General features: G+C 42.5%; 1 protein-coding gene across 7 annotated transcripts in view; it reads left to right on the forward strand.

Moving 5' to 3' along the window:
- MAST4 (microtubule associated serine/threonine kinase family member 4) overlaps nucleotides 1-13372 on the forward strand; it is a 1854902-nt gene that overhangs the window by 1659161 nt on the left and 182369 nt on the right. For all 7 annotated transcript variants that reach the window (XM_086960700.1, XM_086960701.1, XM_086960706.1 and 4 more), the window contains one exon: nucleotides 10873-10940. In XM_086960700.1, coding sequence (XP_086816826.1) covers nucleotides 10873-10940 — 68 coding nt within the window. The remainder of the gene's footprint in view (nucleotides 1-10872; nucleotides 10941-13372) is intronic.

Raw genomic sequence — 13372 nt, forward strand, 5'->3', positions numbered from 1 at the left:
TTTTCACGAATGCGAAATACAGCCACTTGGAAAAAAAATCAATTAAAACAACTAAAAATCTTTTGTCCCATTCTAACAAGTTGAGCGGTCCTGAAAAATCCAAACCTAGTTTTTGCCAAGAACCTTTAGGCCAATCAAATGGCCATAAAGGTGAGGTGGAGGAACGCCAATGTTTATCTGAACATGAACATTGTGGACATTTATCAATAAACAATTTGAATTGTGTATCATATACCACCTAGTCAGTAACTCCTGAGGCGGAAGCCGGGAGGTTGTGTTTGTGTTTTTAAGTCTACTTTGAATTGTTCTTGTGCCGCAAATTGCTTTGCGATACTCTACGCGATATTTTTAAAATCTGCACACCCACCTAAATCTGCCGATTAGGAGCAGAGCAGGGGCGCTAGGCAATACCGGGAACTGCCGCCAAAAACCACCGCCGCCATCTTAGAGGTATTCGGAGGGGCAGCGGACTAGTTATTGGGTGCAGTCAGGATAAATGGGCACTCCAGACTGTACGCTCAGCGGGCATGCAGATGGCGCGCCAAAGGCAAGCCCGTCTGCCCCTGTCCGCACCTGGCCCGGGCCTAGGGCCAGAACCCCTGGCACTAAAATAACAAGTGCAAAAACAACGAACCCAGCACCTCAAAGGTTTCGTAAATACGACTCTAGTACCCTGAAAGCCCTTAATAAATTCCCAACATCTAATTGTACCAAAACTCACGCTATCTCTGGTCCTTTTTTCTGTACCCATTGTGGCTTTCACTTTACTCCCACATCTGTTGGTGCTGAAATCACCTCCCGATCTAAATTTTATACCATGATGAGCATAAACTGTCGCTCACTCCCCAAACATAAATCTAATATTTTTGACCACCTCCTTAACGACCAGCCCAATGCGTTTTTTAACTGAAACCTGGCTCCATGAGAGCTCAGGGCCCGATATAGCAATAGCCCTACCTTCCAATTACGCAATAATCAGATTAGATAGAACAAAAAAGATTGGAGGTGGCATTGCGATAATTGTTCTTAAAAACTACTGCTGTTATCTAGATCCACTAACCATCACCGCATGTGAAGCTGCTCTATTCAAACTCTCTCTCTCCCCGAATATTACGTTCTCAGGAGTACTGATATATCGTCCTCCTGAATACCATTCTAACTGGATCCCCACTTTCCTTTAGCCATCAACAAAGCCAACTTCACAGTCCTAGTAGATTTGAATTTACATCTGGAAGACCATACCTGCAGCAATAGTACTAGATTCATATTGGACATTTCCTCATTAAAATTAAAGCTTATAAATTCAGGTCCTACCCACATGGCAGGATATTTTCTCGATTCAATTTTGTCTAACCTTAATACCGTTACTTGCTTTCCGGCACTTCACATTAGTTGGTCCGATCACTACCAGATACATTTTAAGGTGAGCTCCCCCATGATAATCGCAACTCCAATAATAGCAAAGGAGTGGGAGAAATAGAAAGAAATTGGAAAAAACTTAACATCAGCAAATGTAACGATTGTCTGGAGAGACATAAACTTACCTTAGAACAAAAAAACGGTCCCCTCGCTGAATCAGTTCATAAATGGCTCTCTGAAGCCATTGACACCTGCCTGCCCACCACCGAATACAGAAGAACCATTCATCGTCCCCCAGCACGTTGGTATAATGATTCCTTAAAAAATTCTGAAACCAACTGCAAGAACCTCGAAAGAAAGTGGAGGAGAAATTATGATATACCCGCCAAACAGACCTACAAGATAGCTCTGAGCAAATACCACCAAGAATGTAAGAAAGCCCGAGCAACTTTTGTTATTTTGACACTTTGCAATGCCGATAACAATGCCAAAACACTCTTTAACACAGTAAAGGAACTTGCTGGCTCTGAGACGGTAACTAAACCACCATTGCTATCTCAAACTAAATGCGAGGATTTAGCAGCCTTCTTCATAAATAAAGTTGAGGGCATCTACCAAGAGATAATCTCACAGGAACAGTTAGAAAGTAGCAATGTGAATACTAATACATCTTCACCTTTAGTATACCATCCCTCAGATGCATCTGAATACAATGAAACAGACAAGGACTACATCCTAACGGAATGGCCCGCCCTAACAATTGAAGTTATGAATTCACTATTGAATTCCATCAAATCAGGTTTGCCTCTGGACCCATTGCCAGCCAACATTCTGAAGCAATTAGATCATTCCGTGCTATCTGTGCTAATGCATCTTCTCAACACATCAATAAAAGAAGCTGAAATTCCTTCCACTTGGAAACATGCCATGATGCATCCATTACTCAAGAAACCCAATGCGGACCCAGATGATATTAAAAACTATCGTCCTATATCTCAGCTACCAATTCTGTCCAAAGTTCTGGAAAAACATTTACACATTTACTTGACACAGTATGTAGCCTCACACCATTTACTTCACCCCTCACAGTCTGGTTTTAGGGCAGGTTTCTCAACAGAAACCACCCTATTAGGGGTCACAGAAACCATCCGCCAGAATTTAGACAAAGGAGAAACAGTGGCGCTCATTTTGCTTGGTCAGCGCGCCGCTTTTGATACCATCTCACACAAGGTACTCCTAAACACACTGAATGACATTGGTATTGGCGAAGGAGCTCTAAAATGGAGTCAAGCTTTCCTTTCAAATAGAACCTTTTAGGTCTTTTCCCAAAAAACCTGTTCCAAAACCTATTCCTTCGCACACGGAGTTCCACAGGGCTCCATCCTGAGTCCGTTACTCTTCAAGCTATACGTGAACCCCCTGGCAGAGCTAGCAGAGAAATCTGGTTTGGTAATCTTCTCGTATGCAGACGATTCCCAAATCCTGTTCTCACTATCGGCACAAAACCCAAATGACACCTCTACACTCAAGACAGGACTTACCAACATTGCAGCCTGGATGCAATCCAACTTTCTCAAATTAAACGGAGAGAAAACAGAGGTGCTCATAATGGGTAAACAAAAAAAACCTCTGGAGTACACAAAATTGGCCAGACAAAATGGGAGATCTACCCACCCCTGTACCCCACGTACGTAATCTAGGCGTAATCGTGGACGATACCTTGAGCATGCAAGCCCAGTCGGTAAAAGTTGCGGCCACCTGTTTCTCTATCATCAGATGGTTGAAAAAAATCTGCTGGATGTTACCAGAAACTACCAACAAAACGATAGCAATGCCTTAATTACCTCCCGGTTAGACTACGGAAGCATCCTTTATGTGGGTTCCAACAAACAAGTAACTCATAGATTACAGATGGCCCAAAATGCTGCGGTCAGACTTCTATGTAACGTGCCAAAAAAAGAATCCAACTCTGTGTTTCGGCGGAAACTACACTGGCTAACCATTGAAAATAGGGTAAAGTTCAAGGCACTTACTTACATGCATAGAATCAAAGCTGGGACAGCCTCGAAATACCTCTGCTCCCTGGTCTCACCCTACGTTCCATCGAGAGATCTAAGGTCAGCCTCCCAAGGACGCTTTGCGGTTCCAAAATATAAGCTAGCCCGATTGCGGGAAGAAAATCCTTTAGAAACTTAGGGCCCAAATACTGGAATTGCCTTCCCATTCCACTTAGGAAAGAAACAAGTTATTCCAGTTTCCGCAAGCAATTAAAAACTTGGCTGTTTGATAAATAACCTTCCAGTACCTCTTGCGTTATGGCTTCATGGTATGCGCCGGGAAACCCTTTTGGGTAGCTGTTGCGCAATATAAATTCTAGATAAATAAATAAATATCAATACCTGGCCACCAGTAGGTTTCCTTAATCTGCGAACAGTACAAGAAATACCCAAATGTCCACGATGCGCAATATTGATAATTTTGTCTCAAACAATCAGGAGGAAAGTTTTTGTCTTGTTTGACAATAAAACCGTCAACAATTGAAAGTTCTCGGGCAACTTGAGAAAAACACTTGTCTTGCATAGACATACTACAAATTTGGCCAATTATTAACAAAGAATTTTTTCATACGCTTTAAACAAAGATCTTTATCATAACCTTTGATCGATTCTTCTTTTGAAAGCTTCAATTCATGTGTAACATCAGTTACTAAAAAAAAGCAGTCAAAATCATCCCCATCAAAATGATCACGGTTAGATTCACCGCTATCAATAGGAAGACGTGACAGGCAATCTGCATGAATGTTTTTACCATCAGGTATATACCTGATCTCAAAATTAAACTCTTGTAGTCTAGCCAAAAGCCTAACTAATCTTGAAGATGCCTTATTGGACAAACTATCACCTAACATATGTTGTTAGAAGAAGAAGACATTTTAGAAAAAAATAATAATAATGTATATATATATATTTAAAATATTAAACTTGCATGAAATATATTCATAAAATAATCAGAGCATTAACATTACTTAGGCTAAAGAAGTGATATACATAAGCACAATAAATTATCCACACAAAACTTTAAGAAAATGTACAATACTTAATGAATGGAGAGATGTGCTGATAGAGATATCCGTGTAAGACACAAGACGACTAAAAATACAGTTGAAAAGAATCAGCACGGAGAATAAGTTTGCTATGACAACTGATAACAAAATGGTGAACTGGATGAGACAGTCACGTAAGTTGCGCGTCGATTTCTGCAGTCGACAGGCTTTATTTGACGTTGTGCGTAAATTGTTTCACAGGGTAGTGGGCTTGTATTGACATCGCGCTTTCTCTTCAACGTAGTGCTTCGTGCATGCTTGTTTCTAAAGGTGGTGGACTTGGATTGATGTAGCGCGTTCTAGAAGCGAGTCAATTTGAACGTGAAGCGAAGAAGAATGTCCTTTATAAAATGTGGAGTTGTGCACACGGGCGTCCTCTTTAAGAAAAAAAAACACAGCAACGGTTACTGACCAGGTAACGAATCCTGATGTCAAAGATGCGCTGGTATGTTTAAACGTTGAAATTTCCAAATTTCCAAATTGAGCAATAAGTAAGCCCCAGTTAATGCACAAGGTAACTCCAAGAAATAAATAGTATACAAATAAATCCATAAAAATCCTCAGTTCGGGAAAATAAATCCGTCAGGAAGACACGAGATTCTTCATGTCCAAATTCCAGATTTGTAGAGATGCACACCAATAGATAAGATCAAAGGCACCAAGAAAAATAAATGTTTCCAAATCCCAAATTCTTCGTTTCTGAAGAAAAGGTCAGTGGGTCACAACATAAATCTGTCGCCAAAATATGTAGTAGAGGTCTTCTTATAATGATGAATCTTTCAATCATTCAAGTAAATAAGAAGGAAGTTTATTCCAGAAGACTGAGACCCATGACAGGTCCTCTGACAGTACAGGCTTGTAATGATACAGTCAGGACAGGAATTCTAGACTCTTGGAAGTCTAGAATTCCACTTACTTCATAAGAACTTAGATAACAGAAAGTACAGAGCAAGAATATAATGTGCAATAAATACAGTTTACATAAGAGGGTGCAGCTAGTGCTCGAACAGCCAGGTCTTGAGACGTCTCCTGAAGTTCAGCAGGTCCTGAGTTTGTCGTAGGTGGGTAGGGAGGGTGTTCCATGTCTTGGCGGCGAGGTAGGGGAATGATCTGCCGCCGGTGGTCGACCTGTGGATGCGTGGAATGTTGGTGAGGTCAGCGGAGCGAAGCTGGCGGTTCGGATGTAGAAGGTGAGTCGTTTGTTGAGTTATACTGGTCCGGTGTTTTGGAGTGCTTTGTGAGCGTGGATGAGGAGCTTGGAGGTGATCCTCTTGTTGACGGGGAACCAGTGCAGGTCTCTCAAGGGAGCTGAGATGTGGGTGCGGTGGGGGATGTCGAGGATGAGGCATGCAGAGGCGTTCTGTGTGCGTTGTAGTCTTTTTTGGTATATGGCCGTGGTTCCTGCGTAGGGGGCATTCCTGTAGTCATCTGCTGCTGGCCAGGGCCTGGGTGACTGTCCTTTTGGTTCCAGTGGGGATCCATCTGTAGATCCTGCGGAGGGTGTTGAAGCAGGAGAAGGAGACAGCGTTGATTTGCTGGGCATTGAGGGTGATGAGTCCAGGATGAACCCCAGGTTGCGTGCATCGTCGGTGGTTGTCTGTGCGGCTTCTAGTGCAGTCGTCCCAGGTGGAGGGGGTGGAGCTGAGGATGACGACCTTTGTCTTGTCCGAGTTCAGTCTCAGGTTGCTGTTCTTCATCCATTCGGCTACGCCCTTTATTTATTCTTGGAGGTTAGTTTTGACAGTGGCGGGGTCCTTGGTGAGGCAGAGGGTCAGCTAGGTGTCGTCGGCATAAGAGATTAGGGGGCAGATGTATCATCCGTTTTTTTTGTCGCAAACGCTGCGATTCGGAAAATAGCAGCGTTTGCGACAAAAAAAACGGGATTTGGAATGTATCATGCAAAAAGCCTCGCAATATTAAGGAATCGCTAATTTAGCGATTCCTTAATATTGCGAGGCTTTTAAGAAATGCAAATTGCGAATTTAGATTTGAAATGTATCAAGCATTTCAGTGTTGCGATTTTGGACTAAGAATTCGCAAATTACCATCAACTTGTAGTTGGTGGTAATTTGCTAATTCTTTTCAAAAAGCACTTTTTTTAAATTCTAAAGGTACCATATGACGCTCATATGCGCCATATGCATGTACATGTCAAATTCAGGGGTGCAGCAGGGTGTCCTTAAGACACCCTTGCACCCTTGAAATTATTCTCAATTTGCGGTTAGCTAATTGCTAATCGCAAATTGAGTATAATTTTACATTCATTCCTATGGGCCTCCTGGCCCATAGAAATGAATGGGAAATTATTCCTTAATTGCGATTAGCAATTTGCTAATCGCAATTAAGGAATTCTAAGGAATCGCTAATAAATAGCGATTTTCTACATACATACCATTTTGCACTTCCCAAATAGCGATTCCTTAACAATCGCTATTTGAGAAGTGCAAAATGGAATCTTGATACATCTGCCCCCAGATGAGGTTGTGTGATCGGACGATGTTGGCGAGTGGTGCCAAGTAGACGTTGAAAAGGGATGGACTGAGTAAAGATCCTTTGGGTATGCCGCAGGTGATCTTGGTGGCTTCAGATCGGAATGGAGGGAGGCGTACCCTTTGTGTTCTTTCGGTGAGGAAGGAGGCGGTCCAGTCCACAGCTTTGTCGTGGATTTCTGCGTCGTGGAGGCGTGTACACAGGGTGTGGTGGCAGACGGTGTTGAAGGCGGCCAAGAGGTCCAAGAGGATGAGGGCGTAAGTGGGGCCTGTTTTAATTTTTTTTTTTAAGTGTCTTTTTTCATACCAAAATAAATAGAACTCTTTTTTACCCTCAACAAATCGACTTGTACTAATTTTTTTTTGTGGGGGAGGGACTAACTCTACTTTATACCAATCCCCAGTGGCTGCATGAAAGTATCCACTGGTCCTGAACTTACAACTGACACTCTATTTCATTCTGAGGCTTGACGTTTTGTTTTTAACCCTGTCATAAGGGTCCTAATATTCCCACATGCACAGTGCATATACACAGTGATTTTTATTAAAATGCAAAGGAATAGAATAGATGAAGGTATCCACGTGATAGTGGCAATTTGCTTTTAATCTTGCCCTTGGGGTCTTAATATTCCAACATGCACACGGAAAGTGATGTTGGCTGATGTGCAATGGGATGGATGAAGCTATCACACACGCATGGAGTCGCTCACAGCTAATGTTAATTTGAAGCAGTATGAGCAAGACAGGCATACGCTTTAGCGGGTACAACAGTGGCAGGCAGAAAAAGAGTAGTGCAGCAGCTGTGTATTTCCTATTAATTAGTAGCTCCTATTATATACAGCGCTTAGAAAAGGCTATGTAGGAGCAGAGCGGAGGAGGATCACACAAGGCGCCCGGTTTGATTTCACCCAGGATGCTTTCTGAGCAAAGGCGGGCCCTGGGAGTGTGTCGCACCTATTGCTAAGCAAATCTATGTGACTAGGGCTCATTGTGATGAGAGAAGCCATGCCCGCATACACATTTAGATTCTGAAAAATGTAATCTGCATGTTTTGCAATCTTTTTGAAAATAAAATAAAAATCTGTCTCTCTCTCCTGCAACAATGCCGTCCGTTGATACTGTCACCGTTACACAGCAAAATAACACGGAATATATCAAAATTGATAATAAGTAGCACCATTGAATAATGCATAAATCAACCTGGATGTGTGAACCTTGAACAACCAGCAAGAAGATTGCATGTTTGCGACGGTTGTAGCCTCTGACGGAAGCTGGCAAGACTTCAGGGTCAAGAGCTCAGGGTCAAGAGCTCAGGGTCAAGAGCTCATAGTACAAACACTTTTCAGAAATGTGTTGGCAGTAGTGTCAAAAACATTCAAGCTTTCTTGCATCTACGAGGGGACCTTTAAATCAGTGTGGTGTTCAAGAGGCATTCTAAGATCTGGCTATGTACCAACAAGGGTTGTGAACCTGAATTATCAACATCCAAGTTCCAAGTAAGTACCCGAAGCATTCCATAGAAAGAAAGAGATGAAGAAAGACACTGCCCTGTCTGCTCTATCCAGTAGGACATCACATTCCAGGTAGCAGGCTGCCATTCCTCTCAGCTTACCTTTGAGGGTGGGGTCTCTGAGGACATACTATTCTATCTTTGGGTTTATTTAATTACTCCAATAAAAGAAATCTCTATGCAGAGTTTGGACTGACAACCAATAAAAAAAGAATGCTAATTTGGCCAAGTTTTTGCTTCTCAAGATCCCAAACCCTGCTTTCACAGCAGCCTGGTCCATTTTAGGCAGGTTCTATTAAGGGCAAACCTACTTTAGAACCATTATTCCGGATGGAACTCTTAAAAGCGAGGAACATTCTGTTTCTTTTAACATTGTATCGAGATTATAGAGTTTGGCGCTTTTTACTGTCAGTCCGAGGGGACGATTTGGTGGACAAACTGCGACATGTTTCCTATAATTGCCCATGTACTGCTCAATTGGAACAGAGCAGGGAAATGATATAAAAGAAACTTCCTTGGCATGAAAGGATCTGAAGAGATTAAACTCGCTATTACTCCCTCCGCCGTGTCTGCTGCTGCGGCCGCGGTGTCTGTCTTGCAGGGAAATGATCCATGAATTACTGGGATAATGACACTTAAATTTATACTATATTGAAAGCAATACCACACCAGATTTGTCACTTATCAGAGAGTGTGGCTGGCTTTCCAAAGGGCTCCCTGAGGGAGATTTGTTCCCCCTGTGGCTTTTAAATTACCGTCTTTACCTTTCGGAATCACGGGTCTTCAGGAAGGGTTTAAATCAATGAAATAAAAGGACAGCTGTTTAATGGTATTTAGATGAGTTTTAGAAACGTCCTCGGGCGCCGCGAAACGCTTCCTTAGCTGTGCGCTTTAAATGCTGACTCCAGTTTCCATTCCATTACTGCCCACTGTTTGCAAATAAGATGTATTTTCCAGATAAAGGCTCTTTAGTCAAAAAAATAGTTCTCTTGCACATTGCAATTGGTTTTGGGCTGGGACTTTTGTTACAGCAGTTTTCATGAACATTAATAGAAACTTGGTTTTACATTCTAAACTAGAATAAACATGTAATAAAATGTAATTTACTCTGAGTCGGGTTTCAATCACTTGATATTATATTGTGTCCAGAGATGCTGAGTAAAAATATGTAGTATAAATCCTATCGTTTTACACTAACCAGGAAATAATGTGGTTTTGAACTAGCACATGTAACAATACCTTTGCTAACATAACTTGTACATCATGCAGTCCTTTATAAGCGGTAGTTTTAGTGATGAGGGAATATGTTATATATTTAATTACATTTCCCGAACCTTAAAGCAATATCCATTGAAGTAGCCCATATAGGTGGTCTCTAGACTATTATTGTTACATCAGATAATGACTGAATATATATTATTTTCCGTAAATTATTGGATATGGGTTTTGTGAATCATTTTCCAAGGTAAAATGTGTTATATGATACGAGCGCCCAGTGAACCTTTTGGGCGCGTGGTTACTTTCAAGTTGCAGTCTCAACATTTATATTAATTTTTTGCCAGTAAACAGGAAGATTGTGTTTGACTGATTATGCATGTACATTAGATAGAAATCTGTAGGGATATAGATTTTACGCAAGTAATTAGGCAACTTTCCGTCTTGACTGTGTGTCTAGCTTAGTTCAATAGTCATTTTGTCTTTTTTTATTTCTTTTTCTCTCTCCATCCTTTTCTGTTTGCATATTTTACTTGTCTGACTTGCACAGACATCTATAGTATCTGTAGCTGCATAATAAAAGCCCTAGATCGCCTTTCGTGGCCTTCGCCTAAAAGCAGATGAAGCACATGGAAATGGTATAATAGACTAAAGAGGTTCCTGGAATGTAGAAATCGTTTTAATATACATTTCCATATTACAGATGGCAAGGCAACACATCCCTTGTTTGTGTTCCAACTGACACAGTTTACTCGAACCACTGTCAATAAATATAATTTCCTCAATTATGTGTATGATCCCGAAATATGGAAGATAAATCAGTACGTTTCTTTTAGAACTGTCCCCTCACTTGTTGTGTTGCAGATGAGGTTTAGTCTTGTATTTTGGGCCAGTGCATCTTTAACCTATACCTTATATAACAGATTAGAAATGACCACAACTGACCCTCCCCTTTTGCAGAAAAGGTGCTGCCTTCCAGGGTGGTTTATAATGTACCAGCCATTGAGAGGCCCTTCAATGTAGCTCGCGGACATCTGGTCCTCGCCTAATACTCTTTTGTCACTTACTCTGTAATAAATTAATCTAGTAATATAATCTAAAAAGGAAAGTGGTTTGGTAGGACGGGACACTGTGCTGCAAGAGATGTTAGTTACTTGGTACAATGTGCTAAAGATTGTTTTTCCCCTTTGATGTAGAAATGGCTCAGCTGGCGAACTATGACAGTGGGACCGCAGAAACCCCGGAAACAGACGAATCCATGAGTGTAAGTAAAAGCTACTTGTCACCTGCCTTTTAGGGACGGGCAGAGTCGATCAGAAGCAGATCTTATGTTTGCTGTGTTTTACGGTGCTCATACAGTGACATTGAGTTTTGCCCTCTATTTTCGCCATATATATAATCCTAATGTTCTTGTGATCCTCAGAGTGGACCTTGGCTGCTTGTACAAATTAGGCTGATGTTAAATCGTATCCCGCTCTAGCACGTGCAAAATAGTAATGCTAGCGATACACTCTACTACTTCAAAGACATATCTGAAGCGATTCTTCTGTTAGTTGGAATAACCCCCAGCAGCTGTCTCAGAGATGCTCACTGTCTTATTGGATTCAAAGAGGCCGTGATCTTAAAAGCCCTTACTCACCACTTCCCCAGGAACTCCATCACTCCTTGCAGTGGGCAGCCTCATGACCTATTCAAGCCTATACCACTTATATTAAACTGTCAACATGTCATATTTCTCTTTTGCCCTTAGCTTATGTTTACATATTCGATGTATTGATGTATTGCTTTTAATTGGTATTGGCTTTACTGCTCAAACACTATTATACACTGTTCTCTGTAAACAGCTACTGCTTTGTTTTTTTATGCAGTAGTCCTCTTGCTCGGGCTTCGTATCTCAAATACCACTTTTTCCATCATCTGGATGCTCTTCCACACATGTCTGTCATGCCTGCAATAACCATTATTTCTGTTGTGTACTTGTAGAGCGCGCGATCATCCGTGAGGGTATCCTGGCACTGAGCAGGTGTGTGTGCCTAGCCCTGGCTATGGCGGGTTGGTTAATTGAAAAGCCAGGTCTTCAGCTTCTTGCGGAATGTAAGGGGGGGAGGCTCTGATGTGGCATGGGTGGTCGTTCCAAGCGTTAGGAGAGATGCGAGAGACCCCTGTCCTCCTCGTCTGGTTCTGTGCATACGTGGGATGTGTTGCAGGTAGGAGTCCAGCAGAGCAAAGGTGTCTGAGTGGTTGTTGGAAGGAAATGCGACTTGGAAGAAGGAGTTTCTGACTTTGTTTCCTAATAAAGTTGTTTCACTTTTTATAACCCAGCTGATGATACATTATTGAGTTAATCTGAGTTAGTGCCACCTGTGCTTTCTTGGAAAACAAAAGTCAGGTATTCAGAGCCACCACAGGAGTAAAGGTTCTATTACACCAGTGATAGGTATTTAAAAAATAAAATAATGACATTGAGTTTTATGATCTCCAAGACATGTCTACTCCCGGAATTAGTACTACAGGTTGCTCTTCCTGATGGGGCTAGATACTAGTAACCTTTTAGTTACTATACTACTCTTTGAGTTCGAGTATAGCACTGTTTGCTAAGCCAGCCAGATGCCAAGAACATATGAACTGTTTTTTAAGTTGTTTTAGGGTGTGGTATTCAACTTGCCTCCCCAAGGCAAAAGAGACAAACTTCCTATCTGCTCACGGGGCAGAAAGGCACTGTTACCCCTTCTGGGGTGGTGGTATGGCTTGATGCCAGTTTAAGCCGCCACCTCATTTGTTTGTTTTGGTGCCATTTTGAAACCCCTGGCTTTTACTGTGCTTTCTGCCCCCCGCCTGGCCTGGAGAAGGCAGATTGTGGGTGAATACCCCTATCCACTCTTCCGGGGAAAGGGGGGGAGCAGACAAATCTAATGGGCCCTGGAGTGGTGAGAGCACAGGACCATGCCCAAGGCCCCCCAACAAAACAATATTGCATACATTTAGTCCCTCTTTTTTAGTGGACTTTCCTGCCCGGGGAAGCAAATTGGGGGTAACTTCCCCATCCATGGAGAAGTGTGGCTCACTGGTTAGAGGAGGCAGACCTGGAAGCAGAGGTCAACCTGGGACCAGGGTTTAATTCCCGGCTCGGCGGGGTCTTGAGTCCTAAAATGTCCATGGACTCGACAATTCTTGCTCCGGTGCCTACTCGATTCACGGATTCACACTCTGCGACTCTGGGCAATAGCTTGCTTAATCTCCACAACGGCCCCTCGCGGCGGGATGCCTGGCTTTCACCTTGCGGATACCCTGCTGGGGTTATCTCACAGGGGAATACCAGGACGGGTTCCCTAAGCAAGCGCTTAGAGCCTGGTTGGAGATTTGCGCTATATAAATACCTGTACATTTACACCTGTACATCTACATCCACCTCTAGGGGGCAGAAAGTCTGCTGAGCAACTCCCACCCCTATGTTTTTTTTCTGGTGTCTAGTGGACTTTCTCCCCATAGTGAGGGGGGCACATTGGGGGCAATCAATCCATTCCGCCATCCAGAGGGCGGAAAGACTGTTAGTGTGCACTTTCTGGAATGGGGTATGGCCATGCTCATGGTGGGGCGCGTGTACCCCATGTCTATTTTAAAAAAAATATACCTTGGTGTCTAGTGGGCTTTATGTCATCCGGAAGAGCATATTGGGGGTAATCACCCCATCTGACC

The sequence above is a fragment of the Lissotriton vulgaris genome, chromosome 3_1 (genome assembly GCF_964263255.1).
Source record: "Lissotriton vulgaris chromosome 3_1, aLisVul1.2, whole genome shotgun sequence".
In the NCBI taxonomy this organism is placed as follows: Eukaryota; Metazoa; Chordata; class Amphibia; order Caudata; family Salamandridae; genus Lissotriton; species Lissotriton vulgaris.